The sequence below is a fragment of the Bombina bombina genome, chromosome 1 (genome assembly GCF_027579735.1).
Source record: "Bombina bombina isolate aBomBom1 chromosome 1, aBomBom1.pri, whole genome shotgun sequence".
NCBI classification, from domain to species: domain Eukaryota; kingdom Metazoa; phylum Chordata; class Amphibia; order Anura; family Bombinatoridae; genus Bombina; species Bombina bombina.
The window spans coordinates 37271026-37295636 of record NC_069499.1 but is presented as its reverse complement, the minus strand read 5'-3'; the positions used below and the strand labels follow the sequence as shown (position 1 = coordinate 37295636).

Sequence of the window (24611 nt, the reverse complement as noted above, 5' to 3'; positions counted from 1 at the left end):
AGAAAGGAGGTACTGCTAGCTCCCATGATTCTGAACTGCTGAAGGCTCAACAACCCTCTGTAATACGGCCTGCAGACTCTCCACATGTGTCTATCATGCCGATCAGGATGAACGATTCACAGAAACCCCAGCCTGGTTTGCCTTATGTAATTTATATGAGAAGGGACCGCACAATTATCAAATGTTAAGTAGAAGAAATGCATTATCACTGACAGAGCTCTATCAAGACCATAACAAAACCCCATGCTGGATGAGTATGCCGGGAGATGCGTCTGACTCCCGAGTATACTTTACAGCCACTAATGACGCTTCTGAGCTGTTTCATCGGTCCGTTGTGGATACCCTTTCTGAGACTGAACTTATCCAATATTTGAACCCCCGGGTCATATTTTGGAAAAGGCACAATACTACAGACTTACCAGCCTTCTTGCATGATACATACATACATGGTTGGATAAGAGATATGCATTTTATGTAGCTACTCCACTCTATCGCAGGGTATCGGTTAGTTTTGTTAGTTAAGCTTAGAAGCCACAGAAAAGGGTTTAGTCAGAACCTGCTCCTATTGCCCCTAAATGCTAAATCCATTATTTTAAGTGACTACTAGTCACATTACCAATGAGTCTCACGTTTCATTCTTATTCAGTTATGCACTATGGCCCTTAGTACAGTATTTAGTGTTCACATTTCTTCTCTTATAGGTCTATCAGTTAAAACGGCACTGGGAACCTGCAGATAGTTTTATATTATATGTGTTAGTTACAAAATTTAGTCTCTTCAAATATAAAATAAATGAAAGCTATATTTGGTATAGGACATATACTGGTATAGTGGACGTTCATGTAAACTACCTTAACTAATTCTAATGACCAGGGCTAATTATATAATTTTACTAAGGACATATAGTACTGTTGAGCTCGTGAGCAGTTCTATTACATGCCTGTACACTCTCACCATTCTCGTGACTTTTCATAAGATTAGGAGTAGTATATAGAGTCATCTATAGCTTCACTTTCATACATAAGCTCTATGTTTTACATATTTCTTTCATGTAATTAGCAAGAGTCCATGAGTTAGTGACGTATGGGATATACATTCCTACCAGGAGGGGCAAAGTTTCCCAAACCTCAAAATGCCTATAAATACACCCCTCACCACACCCACAATTCAGTTTTACAAACTTTGCCTCCTATGGAGGTGGTGAAGTAAGTTTGTGCTAGATTCTACGTTGATATGCGCTCCGCAGCAGGTTGGAGCCCGGTTTTCCTCTCAGCGTGCAGTGAATGTCAGAGGGATGTGAGGAGAGTATTGCCTGTTTGAATTCAATGATCTCCTTCTACGGGGTCTATTTCATAGGTTCTCTGTTATCGGTCGTAGAGATTCATCTCTTACCTCCCTTTTCAGATCGACGATATACTCTTATAAATATACCATTACCTCTGCTGATTTTCGTTTCAGTACTGGTTTGGCTTTCTACAAACATGTAGATGAGTGTCCTGGGGTAAGTAAGTCTTATTTTCTGTGACACTCTAAGCTATGGTTGGGCACTTTTTTAATAAAGTTCTAAATATATGTATTCAAACATTTATTTGCCTTGACTCAGGATGTTCAACATTCCTTATTTTCAGACAGTCAGTTTCATATTTGGGATAATGCATTTGAATCAAATATTTTTCTTACCTTAAAGATTTGACTTTTTTCCCTGTGGGCTGTTAGGCTCGCGGGGCTGAAAATGCTTCATTTTATTGCGTCATTTTTGGCGCAGACTTTTTTGGCGCAAAAAATCTTTTCTGTTTCCGGCGTCATACGTGTCGCCGGAAGTTGCGTCATTTTTGACGTTCTTTTGCGTCAAAAAATGTCGGCGTTCCGGACGTGGCGTCATTTTTGGCGCCAAAAGCATTTAGGCGCCAAATAATGTGGGCGTCTTATTTGGCGCTAAAAAAAAATAAAAATAAAAATTTGGGCGTCGCTTTTGTCTCCACATTATTTAAGTCTCATTATTTATTGCTTCTGGTTGCTAGAAGCTTGTTCACTGGCATTTTTTCCCATTCCTGAAACTGTCATTTAAGGAATTTGATCAATTTTGCTTTATATGTTGTTTTTTCTCTTACATATTGCAAGATGTCTCACGTTGCATCTGAGTCAGAAGATACTTCAGGAAAATCGCTGTCTGGTGCTGGAACTACCAAAGCTAAGTGTATCTGCTGTAAACTTTTGGTAGCTATTCCTCCAGCTGTTGTTTGTATTAATTGTCATGACAAACTTGTTAATGCAGATAATATTTCCTTTAGTAATGTACCATTACCTGTTGCAGTTCCTTCAACATCTAATGTTCAGAATGTTCCTGATAACATAAGAGATTTTGTTTCTGAATCCATCAAGAAGGCTATGTCTGTTATTCCTCCTTCTAGTAAACATAAAAAATCTTTTAAAACTTCTCTTTATACAGATGAATTTTTAAATGAACATCATCATTCTGATTCTAATGACTCTTCTGGTTCAGAGGATTCTGTCTCAGAGATTGATGCTGATAAATCTTCATATTTATTTAAAATGGAATTTATTCGTTCTTTACTTAAAGAAGTACTAATTGCTTTAGAAATTGAGGATTCTGGTCCTCTTGATACTAAATCTAAACGTTTAGATAAGGTCTTTAAATCTCCTGTGGTTATTCCAGAAGTTTTTCCTGTTCCTGGTGCCATTTCTGAAGTAATTTCCAGAGAATGGAATAATTTGGGTAATTCATTTACTCCTTCTAAACGTTTTAAGCAATTATATCCTGTGCCGTCTGACAGATTAGAATTTTGGGACAAAATCCCTAAAGTTGATGGGGCTATTTCTACCCTTGCTAAACGTACTACTATTCCTACGTCAGATGGTACTTCGTTTAAGGATCCTTTAGATAGGAAAATTGAATCCTTTCTAAGAAAAGCTTATCTGTGTTCAGGTAATCTTCTTAGACCTGCTATATCATTGGCTGATGTTGCTGCAGCTTCAACTTTTTGGTTGGAAACTTTAGCGCAACAAGTAACAGATCATGATTCTCATAATATTATTCTTCTTCTTCAACATGCTAATAATTTTATCTGTGATGCCATTTTTGATATTATCAGAGTTGATGTCAGGTTTATGTCTCTAGCTATTTTAGCTAGAAGAGCTTTATGGCTTAAAACTTGGAATGCTGATATGTCTTCTAAATCAACTCTACTTTCCATTTCTTTCCAGGGTAACAAATTATTTGGTTCTCAGTTGGATTCTATTATCTCAACTGTTACTGGTGGGAAAGGAACTTTTTTACCACAGGATAAAAAATCTAAGGGTAAAAACAGGGCTAATAATCGTTTTCGTTCCTTTCGTTTCAACAAAGAACAAAAGCCTGATCCTTCATCCTCAGGAGCAGTTTCAGTTTGGAAACCATCTCCAGTCTGGAATAAATCCAAGCCTTCTAGAAAAGCAAAGCCAGCTTCTAAGTCCACATGAAGGTGCGGCCCTCATTCCAGCTCAGCTGGTAGGGGGCAGGTTACGTTTTTTCAAAGAAATTTGGATCAATTCTGTTCACAATCTTTGGATTCAGAACATTGTTTCAGAAGGGTACAGAATTGGTTTCAAGATAAGACCTCCTGCAAAGAGATTTTTTCTTTCCCATGTCCCAGTAAATCCAGTGAAAGCTCAAGCATTTCTGAAATGTGTTTCAGATCTAGAGTTGGCTGGAGTAATTATGCCAGTTCCAGTTCTGGAACAGGGGATGGGGTTTTATTCAAATCTCTTCATTGTACCAAAGAAGGAGAATTCCTTCAGACCAGTTCTGGATCTAAAAATATTGAATCGTTATATAAGGATACCAACGTTCAAAGTGGTAACTGTAAGGACTATCTTGCCTTTTGTTCAGCAAGGGCATTATATGTCCACAATAGATTTACAGGATGCATATCTGCATATTCCGATTCATCCAGATCATTATCAGTTCCTGAGATTCTCTTTTCTGGACAAGCATTACCAGTTTGTGGCTCTGCCGTTTGGCCTAGCTACAGCTCCAAGAATTTTTACAAAGGTTCTCGGTGCCCTTCTGTCTGTAATCAGAGAACAGGGTATTGTGGTATTTCCTTATTTGGATCTTGGTACTTGCTCAGTCTTTACATTTAGCAGAATCTCATACGAATCGACTTGTGTTGTTTCTTCAAGATCATGGTTGGAGGATCAATTCACTAAAAAGTTCATTGATTCCTCAGACAAGGGTAACCTTTCTGGGTTTCCAGATAGATTCAGTGTCCATGACTCTGTCTTTGACAGACAAGAGACGTCTAAAATTGATTTCAGCTTGTCGAAACCTTCAGTCACAATCATTCCCTTCGGTAGCCTTATGCATGGAAATTCTAGGTCTTATGACTGCTGCATCGGACGCGATCCCCTTTGCTCGTTTTCACATGCGACCTCTTCAGCTCTGTATGCTGAATCAATGGTGCAGGGATTACACAAAGATATCTCAATTAATATCTTTAAAACCGATTGTACGACACTCTCTAATGTGGTGGACAGATCACCATCGTTTAATTCAGGGGGCTTCTTTTGTTCTTCCGACCTGGACTGTAATTTCAACAGATGCAAGTCTCACAGGTTGGGGAGCTGTGTGGGGATCTCTGACGGCACAAGGAGTTTGGGAATCTCAGGAGGTGAGATTACCGATCAATATTTTGGAACTCCGTGCAATTTTCAGAGCTCTTCAGTCTTGGCCTCTTCTGAAGAGAGAATCGTTCATTTGTTTTCAGACAGACAATGTCACAACTGTGGCATACATCAATCATCAAGGAGGGACTCACAGTCCTCTGGCTATGAAAGAAGTATCTCGAATTCTGGTTTGGGCGGAATCCAGCTCCTGTCTAATCTCTGCGGTTCATATCCCAGGTATAGACAATTGGGAAGCGCATTATCTCAGTCGCCAAACGTTGCATCCGGGCGAATGGTCTCTTCACCCAGAGGTATTTCTTCAGATTGTTCAAATGTGGGAGCTTCCAGAAATAGATCTGATGGCGTCTCATCTAAACAAGAAACTTCCCAGGTATCTGTCCAGATCCCGGGATCCTCAGGCGGAAGCAGTGGATGCATTATCACTTCCTTGGAAGTATCATCCTGCCTATATCTTTCCGCCTCTAGTTCTTCTTCCAAGAGTAATCTCCAAGATTCTGAAGGAATGCTCGTTTGTTCTGCTGGTAACTCCGGCATGGCCTCACAGGTTTTTGTATGCGGATCTTGTCCGGATGGCCTCTTGCCATCCGTGGACTCTTCCGCTAAGACCAGACCTTCTGTCGCAAGGTCCTTTTTTCCATCAGGATCTCAAATCCTTAAATTTAAAGGTATGGAGATTGAACGCTTGATTCTTGGTCAAAGAGGTTTCTCTGACTCTGTGATTAATACTATGTTACAGGCTCGTAAATCTGTATCCAGAGAGATATATTATAGAGTCTGGAAGACTTATATTTCTTGGTGTCTTTCTCATCATTTTTCTTGGCATTCTTTTAGAATTCCGAGAATTTTACAGTTTCTTCAGGATGGTTTAGATAAAGGTTTATCCGCAAGTTCTTTGAAAGGACAAATCTCTGCTCTTTCTGTTCTTTTTCACAGAAAGATTGCTAATCTTCCTGATATTCATTGTTTTGTACAAGCTTTGGTTCGTATAAAACCTGTCATTAAGTCAATTTCTCCTCCTTGGAGTTTGAATTTGGTTCTGGGGGCTCTTCAAGCTCCTCCGTTTGAACCTATGCATTCATTGGACATTAAATTACTTTCTTGGAAAGTTTTGTTCCTTTTGGCGATCTCTTCTGCCAGAAGAGTCTCTGAATTATCTGCTCTTTCTTGTGAGTCTCCTTTTCTGATTTTTCATCAGGATAAGGTGGTGTTGCGAACTTCTTTTGAATTTTTACCTAAGGTTGTGAATTCCAACAACATTAGTAGAGAAATTATGGTTCCTTCATTATGTCCTAATCCTAAGAATTCTAAGGAGAAATCGTTGCATTCTTTGGATGTTGTTAGAGCTTTGAAATATTATGTTGAAGCTACTAAGTCTTTCCGAAAGACTTCTAGTCTATTTGTTATCTTTTCCGGTTCTAGAAAAGGCCAGAAAGCTTCTGCCATTTCTTTGGCATCTTGGTTGAAATCTTTAATTCATCATGCCTATGTCGAGTCGGGTAAAACTCCGCCTCAAAGGATTACAGCTCATTCTACTAGGTCAGTTTCTACTTCCTGGGCGTTTAGGAATGAAGCTTCGGTTGATCAGATTTGCAAAGCAGCAACTTGGTCCTCTTTGCATACTTTTACTAAATTCTACCATTTTGATGTATTTTCTTCTTCTGAAGCAGTTTTTGGTAGAAAAGTACTTCAGGCAGCGGTTTCAGTTTGAATCTTCTGTTTATGTTTTTCATTAAACTTTATTTTGGGTGTGGATTATTTTCAGCAGGAATTGGCTGTCTTTATTTTATCCCTCCCTCTCTAGTGACTCTTGCGTGGAAAGATCCACATCTTGGGTAGTCATTATCCCATACGTCACTAACTCATGGACTCTTGCTAATTACATGAAAGAAAACATAATTTATGTAAGAACTTACCTGATAAATTCATTTCTTTCATATTAGCAAGAGTCCATGAGGCCCGCCCTTTTTTGTGGTGGTTATGATTTTTTGTATAAAGCACAATTATTCCAATTCCTTATTTTATATTTTTTCGTTAAACTGAATTGTGGGTGTGGTGAGGGGTGTATTTATAGGCATTTTAAGGTTTGGGAAACTTTGCCCCTCCTGGTAGGAATGTATATCCCATACGTCACTAACTCATGGACTCTTGCTAATATGAAAGAAATGAATTTATCAGGTAAGTTCTTACATAAATTATGTTATTTATTTAATAGTACTGTATATTATATAGTTCACACTATTGGTTAATTTATACCACAAGTTTAGCATTAGAAGTTATGTATGTACCAGCTGCTAATATGCAGATTTGTTCCTCCTACTCTGTTATGTCTTACTATTTCATTTATATTAGAGGGTCTAAGAGTGGTCCCATCATTTTATCTACCTGTACTTCACTCATGCAGTATATCAGCCCTGCAAGGGGTTCTTTACTATATATACTGTTACATTTCTATATGTTAATTTACCATGTCCAAGAGTGGCTTTATATCATTCTAGTTTACCTACAGTGACTTAAGCTATTACACATAGGTTAAAGAGTGGCCTATAGACAATTTAGGAGGTCTATATAATAATAAAAAAAAAAATTCATGTGCGCATGATTAGTTTGAAATGCTGATGAATTTGTCACTCTTCCTTTTGTTTATGTTGACATTCAATATATGTATATTGCTAGTAGATAGGCAGCCATCTCTTGCAGCCTCCAAAATTTGTAACTTTTCGTTTTTGACCCTTGAACCATAGCGCCTACTAATGATATGCACAGCGCTATTGTTTGGTCTCACTCCTAACTATTTATGTTTAATACTGTGTTGTTATGGTGCCTACTCATGCAATTATTGTCATTGTGAAAGAACATATATACATTTCTGTTAACCCTTTCGTGACCGCGATCAAATCCTGCAAGCGCAGTTGGCTTCTGGACAGCCGTTGGCTATGACCGTTGTATTCCGTCATAACGGCTTTAAAGCCCATCGCCGTTGTGACGGAATGCAACGGAATAACGGCTGGAAAAGGTTAAGTTGTTACTGCCCAGCTGCAGGTTAAAAAAATAAAAATAAGGAAGAAATGAACAGCACCCAATCAGCATCAGCAGTGCTCATGAACTGTGATCTCATGAGATCTCATAGTAGACTTCGTTAAACTAACGCTCCCTTGCAAGTCTTGGGACTGGCATACGGATTTGTTGCTTAAAGTCCTTTGGGTGTGGATACTTAGGACAATTTGAGGTAAAATATATTTCTTTTTTACATAGAGATGTTCAGGTGATATTTTCTAGTCAGCTAAAATGTCCATTTTAGTGATTTTCAATCTGTAAAGAGCTAATATTGCAAACTGTCTATCCCCCTAACAAAAATGGAAATAATAAAAAATCCCACGGCTTCAAAATGTCTGGAAAGTTTACATCTTTAGGCATGAAGGGAAATCATGCAAAATGTTGGTGTTTCTGTTTTTAGATCTTATTTTGCAATGTATGTAACGTCTCTCTTTTACATCCAGAACCTGCATAGTGCTCTCAAGCTAAAATTTACCTTTCTAAAATTATTTGAAGGACCACACAAGACTAACGGAATTTCTCTCATAAGAGCAGAGAGTTTTAGATCACCCGGCCCTAAATAAGGATGTTACAGATTGTTTATTACAGCTTTCATTATTTTTCTCTTTCTCTACATCACTATCAAAGCTAAACCTCAATGTTACTGTCAGCAAAATAATTCCTCACTTCAGAGTTGTATTCAGAAAGAAAATGCATTTCAAACCTATAGATGTTATTGGTTAATAATCTGTTTTGGAAACAGCTGATTTGATATTTGTATTTAAAGGAACCAGTGGAGTTTGAGAATGCCAGAGATTTGTTTGAAGGCAGACTTACTTCCGATGTGATCGCAGAAAAAATGGGACATCAAAATTTCACTGAGCTGTGTGACTTAAACTGGAAGAGCTCATCAGTTAGGTAATTGTCTTCAAATACTTAAAGGTTTTGTACACAAAGTTAAAAAATATTGTTACTGGTTTAGCGCTGTGGAATCTATTGGCCCTCTACAAATACCTGATGCTAATAATAATATTAAATATTTCAAACAGAAATATGCATTTAAGAACGTAAACAAAATTAAAGTGCCATAAAACATGTTGAGATCTGTGCATATCCTAAAAGGGCCAATTCAGTAAAAATAACTTGCATAAAATTTGTTTAAAAATTGCCAAAAATAAGCAAAATTAGTTTCAAAGCTGTGCTGTCTGGAGTAGTCTGATCCCCCCCCACCACTGTGTGTTTAGCATCAGAAACACAGACATTGTATTTCACAGCAGCTTATTTGCTTCTAGGCATGCTCCAGCAGATAATCACTGTGTACTTTTGCATTCTACCAAAGCAATGGTAGATATAGATACCTCCATAGAAGGAAATGTGTGGGGGGGGGGGGTTAGAGCTGTACAATTTGGAAACTAAAAAGCAAGGGTTAATGGTGAGGCACTGCAGTATAAATTTGCAGGTTAAGTAATTAAAGTACATATTATTTTATTTTGTCTCTATCCCAACTTGTTTTATGTCCCTTTAAAATGTAATGATTCAGAGTGTACAGTTTTAAAAATTGTTCAGTCGTTGCTCTGTTGTCAAATGTACCTTTTTCTGGTAGTTTCCTTTTGTTGAAAGCATGAGAGTATACTGAGGTAGGTTCAGGAGTGTGCATGTGTCTTCAACACTGTATGACTGCAGTGCTCATGACACATGCACACACCTAAGCCAATATGCTGTCATGGTAAGGTACTAAGTTTTAACAAATGACCCCAAGAGAATGAAGTAAATTAAATGATGTATGCATACATATATATTGAAGATTCTAGACGGGATAGTTTTACAATGGGCTTTATAACAGTACCGGAAGAAAAGAAACACAGGGTTTTCTAACATGGGATGCCAATGATAAGCTCCATAGAAGAGGGAAGAAATGGCGAGGGAGATGTCTTTTAGAAGAATATTGCCATAGTTATTTCTCTTGTTAAGTGTGTTCAGTCCACGGGTCATCCATTACTTATGGGATATATTCTCCTTCCCAACAGGAAGTTGCTAGAGGATCACCCAAGCAGAGCTGCTATATAGCTCCTCCCCTCACGTCATATCCAGTCATTCTCTTGCAAGTCTCAACAAAGAAGGAGGTTGCGAGAGGAGATAGGAGTTTTTACTTAATTATTCTTCAATCAAAAGTTTGTTATTTTAAATGGCACCGGAGTGTGCTGTTTTTCTATCTCAGGCAGTATTTGGAAGAAGAAACTGCCTGCGTTTTCTATGATCTTAGCAGGCGTAACTAAGATCCACTGGCTATTCTCGACATTCTGAGGAGTGGGGTAACTTCAGAACATGGGAATAGCATGCGGGGTCCCCCGCAAATGAGGTATGTGCAGTACAATATTTTCTGGGAATGGAATTGACTAAGAAAACACTGCTGTTACCCGTATGATGTAAGTACAGCCTTAAATGCAGTAGTAGTGACTGGTATCAGGCTGATAAATGTATGCACAGTAGAGTTATTTTCTAGGGACTAGAATTTGACTGAGAAAATACTGTTAATACTGAAATAATGCTTAAGCCTTATCTGCAGTGGAAGCGACTGGTAGCAGGCTTAGTGATAACTTTGCATGACATTAAAAGAAGTTTGTTTTTAAAACGTTTACTGGCATGTTATTCGTTTTGTGAGGTAGTTTGGTGATAAATCCTTTTGGGCATGAATTTTTTTCTCTTTTTTTCCACATGGCTAACGTATATTTCTGCATAGAAACCGTTATATCAGGTCTCCCACTGTTGTAAATGAGTGGGAGGGGCCTTTTTTAGTGCCTTGTTGCGCAGTTAAAATTCTAGCACAGTCTTCCTGCTTCTTCCTCCTTGATCCAGAAAGTCTCTCTTCAAAATTCGTTTTTGAGGGAGGTAATCAGTCACAGCAGACCTGTGACAGTGTGTTTGACTGTGATAAAAACGTTAAATCTTAATTTGATATCCGTTTTTTTGGGTACTGAGGGGTTAATCATCCTTTTGCTAATGGGTGCAATCCTCTGCTAATTAATACATTTAAAGAATTGTTGACTATAACTGAATTAGTTCTTTGTTATTCAACTGTGTTTTTTAAGAAAGCGCTGCAGCGTTTTTTATATTGCTTGTAAACTTATTGAAAGTAATTTCCAAGCTTGCTAGCTTCATTGCTAGTCTGTTTAAACATGTCTGATACAGAGGAATCTGCTTGTTCATTATGTTTAAAAGCCGATGTGGAGCCCAATAGAAATATGTGTACCAATTGTATTGATATTACTTTGGATAAAAGTCAATCTGTACCGATAAAGAAATTATCACCAGACAACGAGGGGGAAGTTATGCCGTCTAACTCTCCTCACGTGTCAGTACCTTCGTCTCCCGCTCGGGAGGTGCGTGAGATTGAGGCGCCAAGTACATCAAGGCCCTTACAAATCACTTTACATGATATGGCTAATGTTATGAAAGAAGTATTATACAATATGCCCGAGTTAAGAGGCAAGCGCGACAGCTGTGGGTTAAGGACAGAGCGCGCCGATGACACGAGAGCCATGTCTGATACTGCGTCACAATTTGCAGAACATGAGGACGGAGAGCTTCATTCTGTGGGTGACGGTTCTGATTCAGGGAGACCGGATTCAGAAATTTCAAATTTTAAATTTAAGCTTGAGAACCTCCACATGTTGCTAGGGGAGGTGTTAGCGGCTCTGAATGATTGTGACACGGTGGCAATCCCAGAGAAATTATGTAGGCTGGATAAATACCATGCGGTACGGGTGTGTACTGACGTTTTTCCTATACCAAAGAGGCTTACAGAGATTATTAGCAAGGAGTGGGATAGACCCGGTGTGCCTTTTTCACCTCCTCCGATATTTAGAAAAATGTTCCCTATAGACGCCACCACACGAGACTTATGGCAGACGGTCCCTAAGGTGGAGGGAGCAGTTTCTACTTTAGCCAAGCTTACCACTATCCCGGTAGAGGATAGCTGTGCTTTCTCAGATCCAATGGATAAAAAATTAGAGGGTTACCTTAAGAAAATGTTTGTTCAACAAGGTTTTATATTACAGCCTCTTGCATGCATTGCGCCTGTCACTGCTGCAGCGGCATTCTGGTTTGAGTCTCTGGAAGAGGCGATTCGCACAGCACCATTGGATGAGTCTTTGAGCAAGCTTAGAACCCTTAAGCTGGCTAATGCGTTTGTTTCGGATGCCGTAGTGCATTTAACCAAACTTACGGCTAAGAATTCCGGATTCGCCATACAGGCGCGCAGAGCGCTATGGCTTAAATCCTGGTCAGCAGATGTAACTTCTAAGTCTAAACTACTGAACATTCCTTTCAAAGGGCAGACCTTATTCGGACCCGGCTTGAAGGAAATTATTGCTGACATTACTGGAGGTAAGGGCCACACCCTTCCTCAGGACAGGGCCAAATCAAAGGCCAAACAGTCTAATTTTCGTGCCTTAAGTAATTTCAAGGCAGGAGCAGCATCAACTTCCTCCGCTCCAAAAACAGGAAGGAACTACTGCTCGTTACAGACAGGGTTGGAAAGGCAACCAGTCATGGAACAAGGGCAAGCAGGCCAGAAAGCCTACTTCCGCCCCTAAGACAACATGAAGACAGGGCCCCCTTTCCGGAGACGGATCTAGTGGGGGGCAGACTTTCTCTCTTCGCCCAGGCTTTGGCAAGAGATGTACAGGATCCCTGGACGTTGGAGATTATATCTCAGGGATACCTTCTGGATTTCAAAACTTCTCCTCCACAAGGGAGGTTCCATCTTTCAAGGTTATCAACAAACCTAGTAAAGAAAGAGGCATTTCTACAATGTGTACAAGACCTCTTAGTGATGGGAGTGATCCACCCAGTTCCGCGAATGGAACAGGGGCAAGGGTTTTATTCAAATCTGTTTGTGGTTCCCAAAAGAGAGGGAACCTTCAGACCAATCTTAGACTTAAAGATCTTAAATTCCTAAGGGTTCCATCGTTCAAGATGGAAACCATTCGGACCATCCTACCCATGATCCAAGAGGGTCAATATATGACCACTGTGGACTTAAAGGATGCCTACCTTCACATACCGATTCACAGAGATCATTATTGGTACCTAAGGTTTGCCTTTCTAGACAGGCATTACCAGTTTGTAGCTCTTCCCTTCGGGTTGGCTACGGCCCCGAGAATTTTTACAAAGGTTCTGGGCTCACTTCTGGCGGTACTAAGACCACGAGGCATAGCGGTGGCTCCGTACCTAGACGACATTCTGATACAAGCGTCAAGTTTTCAAAATGCAAAGTCTCATACAGAGATAGTTCTAGCATTTCTGAGGTCGCATGGGTGGAAAGTGAACGTGGAAAAGAGTTCTCTGTTACCACTCACAAGGGTCCCTTTTCTAGGGACTCTTATAGATTCTGTAGAGATGAAGATTTACCTGACGGAGTCCAGGTTATCAAAGATTCTCAATGCTTGCCATGTCCTTCACTCCATTCCAAGCCCATCAGTAGCTCAGTGCATGGAAGTAATCGGCTTAATGGTCGCGGCAATGGACATAGTGCCATTTGCGCGCCTACATCTCAGACCGCTGCAACTATGCATGCTAAGTCAATGGAACGGGGATTACTCAGATCTGTCCCCTTTGCTAAATCTGGACCAGAAGACCAGAGATTCTCTTCTCTGGTGGTTATCACGGGTTCATCTGTCCAAAGGAATTACTTTTCGCAGACCAGATTGGATGATTGTAACAACAGATGCCAGCCTACTAGGCTGGGGAGCAGTCTGGAACTCCCTGAAGGCTCAGGGATCGTGGACTCAGGAGGAGAAACTCCTCCCGATAAACATTCTAGAATTAAGAGCAATATTCAATGCTCTTCTAGCTTGGCCTCAGTTAGCAACCAAGAGTTCCCTAGCGATGTTGGAAGTCTCGAAGATAATTCGCTGGGCAGAGTCTCACTCTTGCCACCTGTCAGCGATCTACATCCCAGGCGTGGAGAACTGGGAGGCGGATTTTCTAAGTCACCAGACTTTTCATCCGGGGGAGTGGGAACTTCACCCGGAGGTATTTGCTCAACTGATTCATCGTTGGGGCAAACCGGATCTGGATCTCATGGCATCTCGCCAGAACGCCAAGCTTCCTTGTTACGGATCCAGGTCCAGGGACCCGGGTACGGTGCTGGTAGATGCACTAGCAGCCCCTTGGGTTTTCAACATAGCTTATGTGTTTCCACCTTTTCCTTTGCTACCTCGACTGATTGCCAGGATCAAACAGGAGAGAGCATCTGTGATTCTGATAGCGCCTGCGTGGCCACGCAGGACCTGGTATGCAGACCTAGTGGACATGTCGTCCTGTCCACCATGGTCTCTACCCCTGAGGCAGGACCTTCTAATTCAGGGTCCTTTCAACCATCCAAACCTAATTTCTCTGAGGCTGACTGCTTGGAAATTGAACGCTTGATTCTATCAAAGCGTGGGTTTTCGGATTCGGTTATTGATACATTAATACAGGCTCGGAAACCTGTTACCAGAAAAATTTACCATAAAATATGGCGTAAATATTTATATTGGTGTGAATCCAAGAGTTACTCATGGAGTAGGGTTAGGATTCCTAGGATATTGTCCTTTCTACAAGAGGGTTTAGAAAAGGGCTTATCCGCTAGTTCACTAAAGGGACAGATTTCTGCTCTGTCTATTCTTTTACACAAGCGTCTGGCAGAAAATCCAGATGTCCAGGCCTTTTGTCAGGCTTTGACTAGAATTAAGCTTGTGTTTAAAACTGTTGCTCCTCCTTGGAGCTTAAACTTGGTTCTTAAAGTTCTTCAGGGTGTTCCGTTTGAACCCCTTCATTCCATTGATATTAAACTTTTATCTTGGAAAGTTCTGTTTTTGATGGCTAATTCCTCGGCTCGAAGAGTCTCTGAGTTATCTGCCTTACATTGCGATTCCCCTTATCTTATTTTTCATTCAGACAAGGTAGTCCTGCGTACTAAACCTGGGTTTTTACCTAAGGTTGTTTCTAACAGGAATATCAATCAAGAGATTGTTGTTCCATCATTATGTCCTAATCCTTCTTCAAAGAAGGAACGTCTTTTGCATAATCTAGACGTGGTCCGTGCCCTGAAGTTCTACTTACAGGCAACAAAAGATTTTCGGCAAACTTCTTCTCTGTTTGTCGTTTACTCTGGACAGAGGAGAGGTCAAAAGGCTTCGGCTACCTCTCTCTCTTTTTGGCTTCGTAGCATAATACGTTTAGCCTATGAGACTGCTGGACAGCAGCCTCCTGAAAGAATTACAGCTCATTCCACTAGAGCTGTGGCTTCCACCTGGGCCTTTAAGAATGAGGCCTCTGTTGAACAGATTTGTAAGGCTGCAACTTGGTCTTCACTTCATACTTTTTCCAAATTTTCCAAATTTGACACTTTTGCTTCTTCGGAGGCTGTTTTTGGGAGAAAGGTTCTACAGGCAGTGGTTCCTTCTGTTTAATGTTCCTGCCTTGTCCCTCCCATCATCTGTGTACTTTAGCTTTGGTATTGGTATCCCATAAGTAATGGATGACCCGTGGACTGAACACACTTAACAAGAGAAAACATAATTTATGCTTACCTGATAAATTTATTTATCTTGTAGTGTGTTCAGTCCACGGCCCGCCCTATCTTTTTTGAGGCAGGTTCTAAATTTTAAATTATAACTCCAGTCACCACTGCACCCTATAGTTTCTCCTTTCTCGTCTTGTTTCGGTCGAATGACTGGATATGACATGTGAGGGGAGGAGCTATATAGCAGCTCTGCTTGGGTGATCCTCTTGCAACTTCCTGTTGGGAAGGAGAATATATCCCATAAGTAATGGATGACCCGTGGACTGAACACACTACAAGAGAAATAAATTTATCAGGTAAGCATAAATTATGTTTCTCTTGTTAAGTGTATCCAGTCCACGGATCATCCATTACTTATGGGATATATTCTCCTTCCCAACAGGAAGTTGCAAGAGTCCACCCACAGCAAAGCTGCTATATAGCTCCTCCCCTAACTGCCATTCCCAGTCATTCTCTTGCAAGTCTCAACATAGATAGGAGGTCGTGAGAGTCTGTGGTTTTTTATACTTAGTTTATTTCTTCAATCAAAAGTTTGTTATTTTTAAATGGCACCGGAGTGTGCTGTTTATCTCAGGCAGCATTAGAAGAAGAATCTGCCTGCGTTTTTCCTATGATCTTAGCAGACGTAACTAAGATCCAGTTGCTGTTCTCACACATTCTGAGGAGTAAGGTACTTCAGAGGGGGAATGGCGTGCAGGTTTTCCTGCAAATAAGGTATGTGCAGTAAAATATTTTTCTAAGGAATGGAATTGACTAAGAAAATACTGCTGATACCGAAGTAATGTAAGTACAGCCTTTAAATGCAGTGAAAGCGACTGGTACCAGGCTGATTGATAGAGATATATGCTAAGGTATGTGCAGTAATATATTTTTCTAAGGAATGGAATTGACTAAGAAAATACTGCTGATACCGAAGTAATGTAAGTAAAGCCTTAAATGCAGTGATAGCGACTGGATCAGGCTTATTAATAGACATACATACTCTTATAAGAATGTTTTTTAAAACGTTTGCTGGCATGTTTAATCGTTTTTTAACATATGTTTGGTGATAAAACTTATTGGGGCCTAATTTTTCCACATGGCTGGCTTAAATTTTGCATAGAAACAGTTATAGGGAAGGTAATCCACAGCTCAGCTGTGGCAGTTTTGTTGTGTCTGTTTAAAAAAATGTCGTTTTTTTTTTTTTTTATCTGTTTTTTGCATTAAGGGGTTAATCATCCATTTGCAAGTGGGTGCAATGCTCTGTTAACTTATTACATGTACTGTAAAAATTTCGTTTGATTTACTGCCTTTTTTCACTGTTTTTCAAATTTTGACAAAATTTGTTTCTCTTAAAGGCACAGTAACGTTTGTTATATTTGCTTGTTAACTTGATTTAAAGTGTTTTCCAAGCTTACTAGTCTCTTTATTAGTTCTAACATGTCTAACATAGAGGAGGCTCTGTGTTTATTATGTTTAAAGCCATGGTGGAACCCCATTTTAGAATGTGTACCAGATGTACTGATTTCATGTTAAACAATAAAGATCATTTTTTGTATTTAAAAACATTATCACCAGAGGATTCTGTCGAGGGGGAAGTTATGCCGACTAACTCTCCCCACGTGTCAGACCCTTTGACTCCCGCTTTAGGGACTCACGCTCAAATGGCGCCAAGTACATCAAGGGCACCCATAGCGTTTATTTTACCAGAGGATTCTGTCGAGGGGGAAGTTATGCCGACTAACTCTCCCCACGTGTCAGACCCTTTGACTCCCGCTCCAGGGACTCACGCTCAAATGGCGCCAAGTATATCAATGGCGCCCATAGCGTTTATTTTACAAGACATGGCAAAGGTTGTGTATAATACACTGGCAGCAGTATTAGTCAGACTACCTGAAATTAAAGGAAAGCAAAACAGCTCTGGGGGTAGATACAGAGCATACAGACGCTTTAAGAACCATGTCTGATACTACCTCACAATATGCTTAGTCTGTGGGTGATATTTGTGACTCAGGGAAGATGATTTAACCTGATTCTGATATTTCTACATTTAAAATTTATGCTTGAGAACCTCCACTTGTTGCTCAGGGAGGCTTTAGCTGCTCTGAATGAATGTGTACAATCGCAGTGCCAGAGAAATTGTGTAGACTGGATAAATAATATGCAGTGCCGGTGTGTACTTATGTTTTTCCAATACCTAAAGAGGTTTACTAAAATTTTTCATAAGGAATGGGATAGACCAGGTGTGCCGTTCTCTTCCCCTCCTATTTTTTAGAAGAATGTTTTCTAATAGTTGCCACCACACGGGACTTATGGCAGACAGTTCCTAAGGTGGAGAGAAGAGTTTCTACTCTAGCTAAGCGTACCACTACCTCTGGCGAGGACTGTTGTGCTTTTTTAGATCCAATGGATAAAAAATGTTTATTCAACAAGGTTTAATCCTGCAGCCCCTTGCACGCATTGCTCCTGTCACTGCTGCTGCGGCGTTCTGGTTTGAGTCTCTTGATGAGGCTTTACAGGCTCCATTGGATGAATATATTTGACAAGCTAAGAGCACTTAAGCTAGCCAATTCCTTTGTTTTCTGATGCCTTTGTTCCTTTGACTAGACTAACGGCTAAGAATTCTGTTTTTTACTATACTGGCGCGCAGAGCGCTATGGCTTATATCATGGTCAGCTGTCGTGACTTTAATAAATAAGCTACTTAACTTCCCTTCAAGGGGCAGACCCTATTCAGGCCTAGTTTGAAGGAGATTATTACTTATATCACTGGAGGAAAAGATCATGCCCTTCCTCAGGACAGGTCCAAATCAAGGGACAAAAAAGGCCTAATTTTCGTGCCTTTCGAAAATTCAAGGCAGGTGTGGCATCAACTTCCTCTAAGGCAAAATAAGAGGGAACTTTTGCTCAGTCCAAGGCGGTCTGGAGACAACCGGACCTGGAACAAAGATAAGCAGGTCAAGGAGCCTGCTGCTGCCTCTAAAACAGCATGAGGAACGGACCCCTATCTGGTAACGGATCCTATAGGGGGCAGACTTCATTCTTCACCCAGGCGTGGGCAAGAGATGCCCAGGATCCCTGGGCATTGGAAATTATACCCCAGAGATATCTTCTGGATTTCAAAGCTTTCCCCCCCAAAAAAGGGGAGTTTTTGCCTTTCACATTTATCTGCAAACCAGATAAAGAAAGAGACATTCTTGCATTGTGTACGTGACCCATTCAGTTCCAATAGAGGAACAGGGACACAGTTTTCCTCAAATCGGTTTGTGGTTCCCAAGGAAAGGAAACCTTCAGACCTATTTTGGATCTAAAAGATCTTAAACAAATTCTTTAGAATTCTATCATTTAAGATGGAAACTATTCGTACCATCTTAACTATGATCCAGGAGAGTCAATAGAGGACTACAATGGATTTGAAGGATGCTTATCCTCACATTACGATGCATAAAGATCACCATCGGTTTTTCAGGTTTGCCTTTCTAGACAGGCATTACCAGTTTGTAGCTCTTTCCTTTGGGTTAACTACAGCCCCTAGAATCTTTATGGAGGTTCTGGGGTCACTTTGGCGGTCCTTAGGCCGCGGGGCTCCCAAGGAAAGGAAACCTTCAGACCTATTTTGGATCTAAAAGATCTTAAACAAATTCTTTAGAATTCTATCATTTAAGATGGAAACTATTCGTACCATCTTAACTATGATCCAGGAGAGTCAATAGAGGACTACAATGGATTTGAAGGATGCTTATCCTCACATTACGATGCATAAAGATCACCATTGGCTTTTCAGGTTTGCCTTTCTAGACAGGCATTACCAGTTTGTAGCTCTTTCCTTTGGGTTAACTACAGCCCCTAGAATCTTTATGGAGGTTCTGGGGTCACTTTGGCGGTCCTTAGGCCGCGGGGCATAGAAGTGGCCCCTTATTTAGACGACATCCTGACACAGGCGTCAAACATCCAAGTTGCCAAGTCTCATACGGACGTAGTACTGGCATTTCTGAGATTGCATGGGTGGAAAGTGAACAAGGAAAGAGTTCTCTATCCCCAATATCAAGGGTTTCCCTCCTAGGGATTCTGATAGATTTTGTAGAAATTAAAATTTACCTGACGGAGTCCAGGTTGTCAAAGTTTCTAAATTTCTGCCGTGTTCTTCATTCCATCCGCGCCCTTTGGTGGCTCAGTACATGAATTTAATCGGCTTAATGGTAGCGGCAAGGGACATAGTACCGTTTGCACGCCTACATTTCAGACCACTGCAACTATGCATGCTCAGCCAGAGGAACGGGGATTACACAGATTTGTTCTCCTGTTAAATCCGGACCAAGAAACCAGAGATTCTCTTCTCTGGTGACTATCTCGGGTCCATCTGTCCAAGGGTATGACCTTCCGCAGGTCAGATGGGACAATTGTTACAACAGATGCCAGCCTTTTAGGTTGGGATACAGTCTGGAACTCCCTGAAGGCTCAGGGATAGTGGACTCAGGAGGAGACCCTCCTTCTAATGAATATTCTGGAACTGGGAGCGATATTCCATGCTCTTCAGACTTGGCCTCAGTTAGCAACTCTGAGGTACATCATTTTTCAGTCGGACAATATCACGACTGTGGCTTACATCAACCATCAAGGGGGAACAGAAGTTCCCTAGCAATGTTAGAAGTCTTAAAATAATTCACTGGACAGAGACTCACTCTTGTCTAAAAGCTATCCCTATCCCAGGTGTTGAGAACTGGGAGGCAGATTTTCTAAGTCGTCAGACTTTTCATCCGGGGGAGTGGGAATTCCCTCCGGAGGGGTTTGCACAAGATCAAGCAGGAGAGTGCTTTGGTGCTTTTGACAGCACCTGCGTGGCCACGCAGGACCTGGTATGCAGATCTGGTGGACATGTCATCCTTTCCACCACGGTCTCTGCTTCTGAGACAGGACCCTCTACCTCAGGGTCTTTTCAACCATCTAAATATAACTAATCTGAGATGGACTGCCTGGAGACAGAACGCTTGATGTTATCAAAGCATGGCTTCTCCGATTCAGTAATTGATACCTTAATACAGGCATAAAAGCCTGTCTCTAGGAAAATTTAACATAAGATATGGTGTAAATATCTTATTGTTATGAATCCAAGGGTTACTCATGGAGTAAAGTCTGGATTCCCAGGATATTATCTTTTCTCCAAGATGATTTTGAGAAAAGGGTTGTCAGCTAGTTCTTTAAAAGGACAGATTTCTACTCTGTCTATTCTTTTGCACAAGCGTCTGGCAGGTATTCTAGACGTTCAGGCATTTGGTCAGGCTTTGGTTAGAACCAAGCCTGTGGTTAAAAATGTTGCTCCGCCATGGAGCTTAAAGCTGGTTCTTAAGGTTCTTCAAGGAGTTCCATTTGAACCTTTTCATTCCATAGATATCAAACTTCTATCTTGGAAAGTTCCTTTTTGGTAGCTATTTCCTCGGCTCATAGAGTCTCCGAGTTATCTGCGTTGCAATGTGATTCTCCTTATCTGGTTCTCCGTACGGATAAGGTAGTCCTGTGTACCAACCTGGGTTTTTACCTAAGGTGGTATCTAACAAGAATATCACTCAAGAGATTGTTGTTCCATTCTTGTATCCTAATCCTTCTTCAAAGAAGGAACGTCTATTACACAATTTGGACGTGGTTCGTGTTTTAAAGTTTTACTTACAAGCTACTACAGATTTTCATCAAACATTCACCTTGTTTGTTGTCTATTCTGGACAGAGGAGAGGTCAAAGGACTTCAGCAACCTCTCTGTCTTTTTGGTTAAAAAGCATAATTCATTTAGCTTATGAGACTGCTGGACAGCAGCCTCCTGAAGGGATTACAGCTCATTCTACTAGAGCTGTGGTTTTCACTTGGGCCTTTTTTAAATGTGGCTTCTGTTGAACAGATTACAAGACGGAGTCTTGGTCTGCGTTTCATACTTTTTCAAATTTAACAAATTTGATATCTTGCTTCTTCGGAGGCTATTTTTGGGAGAAAGGGTTTTTTACAGGCAGTGGTAACTTCCGTTTAAGTACCTGCCTTGTCCCTCCCATCATCCGTGTACTTTAGCTTTGGTATTGGTATCCCATAAGTAATGGATGATCCGTGGACTGGATACACTTAACAAGAGAAAACATAATTTATGCTTACCTGATAAATTTATTTCTCTTGTAGTGTATCCAGTCCACGGCCCGCCCTGTCACTTTAAGGCAGGTAATTTTTCCATTAAACTACAGTCACCACTGCACCCTATGGTTTTCCTTTCTCTGCATGTTTTCGGTCGAATGACTGGTAATGGCAGTTAGGGGAGGAGCTATATAGCAGCTTTGCTGTGGGTGGACTCTTGCAACTTCCTGTTGGGAAGGAGAATATATCCCATAAGTAATGGATGATCCGTGGACTGGATACACTACAAGAGAAATAAATTTATCAGGTAAGCATAAATTATGTTTTTCTAGAGACGAGAGTGGGTGAGGATTTTTGCAGTTGCTGAGGATTGGAAGAAATTCTTATCGTTAGGGAGAGAGAGCACGGGCTAGAATGATGGTACAGGGAAGGCAGCTATCACAACCCCTTAATGATTCACCCTCTTTAGAGTTTTCATTGAACATCTGTGGGTGCTTTATAGATAAACCTGGCCCTGACGAGGAGTTCATGACAAACACAATAAATAGATTTGCCTGGATTAAAAAACCCTTAGTATATTTAAATTCATAATGGTGCAGTTGCTGGCTCCAACTCTGACGCATTTCTTTTACAAAACTAGACCGGGAACAATTCTTCCATCTAAATTGCCTGACTTGTTATACTGTAACAAGAGTCCAGGTGGTCATTGCATGCGGGAGAGAGACCAAGCACCCTGTAGCGTACCTTCATTTAGTATAATGGATTGGTCAGTATGATCTCTAATCTCAGCAGTAGCTTTGGGGCAGCAAAGGTTCAAACAGGGGGCTAAGAATTTTTTTAAATATGGTAAAACTTTACAAGCATATTTTTTCCGACAAACATATATCACTCCCCTACCCACAATCCCCCTGTTATTCTCTTTGCCTGTAGTGCAAGGAGGAGGTGAAGTTTAGGTGTCTGATGAGTTTTCTTTAATCAAGATTTTTTTTTTTAGCAGAGTAAGCTTACTCTATTCCTTTCTGGGGTCTAGCTTAGTCCACATCAGTCTCTTCATTAGGGCAATGGTGGCTTTTGAGCACTTGAGAAGTTGTGAGGTACAATCCTCACTGCGTTTTCTCTAGAATCTGCTTCCCTAACTAGAAAACCTGAGTAGGTTTACTCAGTTTTTCTCTCTTCACAGGTCCATGTGAGGTGCTGCACCCTCTCAAACCAGGTGAGCTGTCCTGCTGCCGGACAGCACTTTTATGTAAGTGCCATTTTAAAAAAAATTTGCAAGGAGATTGCTGGCACTTGTTACAGCTAAAAGCTGTCTTATTTAATATGGTACTTTATTAAGCCTTCATGTTTGGGGTTTCTTTTAGGGAGTTTGGGCATTGAGACTTGAGTTTTTATACTTTTGGTCATGGAGATTACTGTTGTAAGCCATTTTTTTCGGCAGTTTTGGCTCTGTAACTGCTCTGTATTTGAAAAGGGGATTGTTTCTTCTATGAGGGAAGTCACTCTGTGAGCTGCAGGACAGGTAGTGTAATAAGTATGCTTGGTTTTAATAACTTATGACTTATTAGTAGTTGTTAAGATCTCAATTGCAGTCTCTGCCTTTCACAATATATGGATTTGTTTCACCTTAGACTCTGCTTCCAATGAGGATGGAAGCAGAACAACTGTTGGTGACTTGGTAATTTGATAAATTTTAGTTTAGCTGAGCACAGAGTAAAAGTACACAACGGCTTCAGTAAGAGTTTAGCTAAAATGCTGTTTGCTATAGCTGGGACGTTAGATACCTTAAAGCACTGGGTTCTGGAGTGTGCTCAGTTGCTCTCTTATTGTGTTAACTCTGTCCAGCAACTCTGTGAATGTAGCAGCTGATCCGGTGCTGGATGACGCGAGTGCACGTCAGGAGGAGGCGGGGCTTAGTTCTAGAGTTACAATCCAGTGTAACATTCTCTAAAAGCTTTGGTTCTTCCAGCTGTAGGTAGATTTAGAGTCTCAGTTGTGCCACGGAAGGCCTGAAGAGATGTGGCAAGTAAGTATGAGGATGTGTGAATCCGGAGGTAATCCGTGTTATGAGCTATGCGTTACACAATTACCTTGACTACTGCCAATTGCTTACACGCTGAGTAGTTTTACTCTCTAGAAGCTTAATCCTGCAGTTCCTGTATTCTAGCTAGGGCTCAGTAGTAGATTTAGATTGTTTTAGTAAACTTCTCCTTGATAAGGATTTGCACATACACCTGCTAGGTAGCAGTCACAATACTAAGCACCTGTTTATAGGAAACAGGATACTCTTAAAGGCAAAGTGGGAAGGGCTAGGCAGTGAGTGACAAGACCTGACAGGTAGGCACCTCAGTAAAGCTACTGAGGTGTATAGGTAGCATGAGGTCTATTTGGTTTGATGCGCTAACACACATTTCTATTTAAAGAAACAGTACACATTTATTTTTTATTTTCAAATAAAGAATTTTTACACGTTATCCTTATTTATTACATAAGATGGATCAAGAGGCTTTTCAAACCATTATCCCAGGCGAAGTTGCTGCTTATCAGTTATGTTTTCATGCTCAGGTGGAACCCCCAGTTCCTTTTTGTTCCTCATGCACTGAGAGAACTTTAAGTTATAGAGATAAAATATTTGACCATGAGCCACCATTATCCCAGGCAAATGCTGTTCAGGCGCCTCCACCTACAGTGCCCTGTGTTTTCTCTTGCAATCCTGTAGGATTATCTCTACAAGACATTGCTTCCCAGGTATCCCTTGCGGTATCTGAGGCCTTGTTAGCTTTCCCCATGTTGCAGGGAAGGCGTTAAAGGAAATTTAAGGAAACCATTAGTAAGGTTTCTGATCAAGTTCTGGCTATCCAGAGTGTCCCTTCCCATAAGCCTGAGGAAGAAAACATGTCGGTAGCATCTGAGAGGCAAATCTCAGACTCAGACAATGTAATTCCTTCTTCTGATGCTGAAGTGGTATCCTTCAGATTTAAGCTAGAACACCTTTGCTTATTACTTAAGGAGGTTTTGGCTACTGTGGACGAATCAGACAACAACTATCGTAGTCAATCCTAAAAAGTTTAGTAAATTGAACAAATACTTTGATGTTCCCTCTGCGGTGGAGGTTTTTCCGGTTCCTGACCATACTGCGGAGATTATTGCTCAAGAATGGGAAAGACCTGGTATTCTTTTATCTCCATCTCCTATTTTTAATAAGATGTTTCCTATAGCGTATTTTATTAAGGAGT

At 40.7% G+C, this 24611-nt stretch overlaps 1 protein-coding gene across 1 annotated transcript in view; it reads left to right on the top strand.

Annotated features, from left to right (window-relative positions):
- The window catches only part of LRRC9 (leucine rich repeat containing 9), a 716419-nt gene that overhangs the window by 386671 nt on the left and 305137 nt on the right, over positions 1-24611 (top strand). The window contains exon 22 of the mRNA XM_053705244.1: positions 8507-8637. Coding sequence (XP_053561219.1) covers positions 8507-8637 — 131 coding nt within the window. The remainder of the gene's footprint in view (positions 1-8506; positions 8638-24611) is intronic.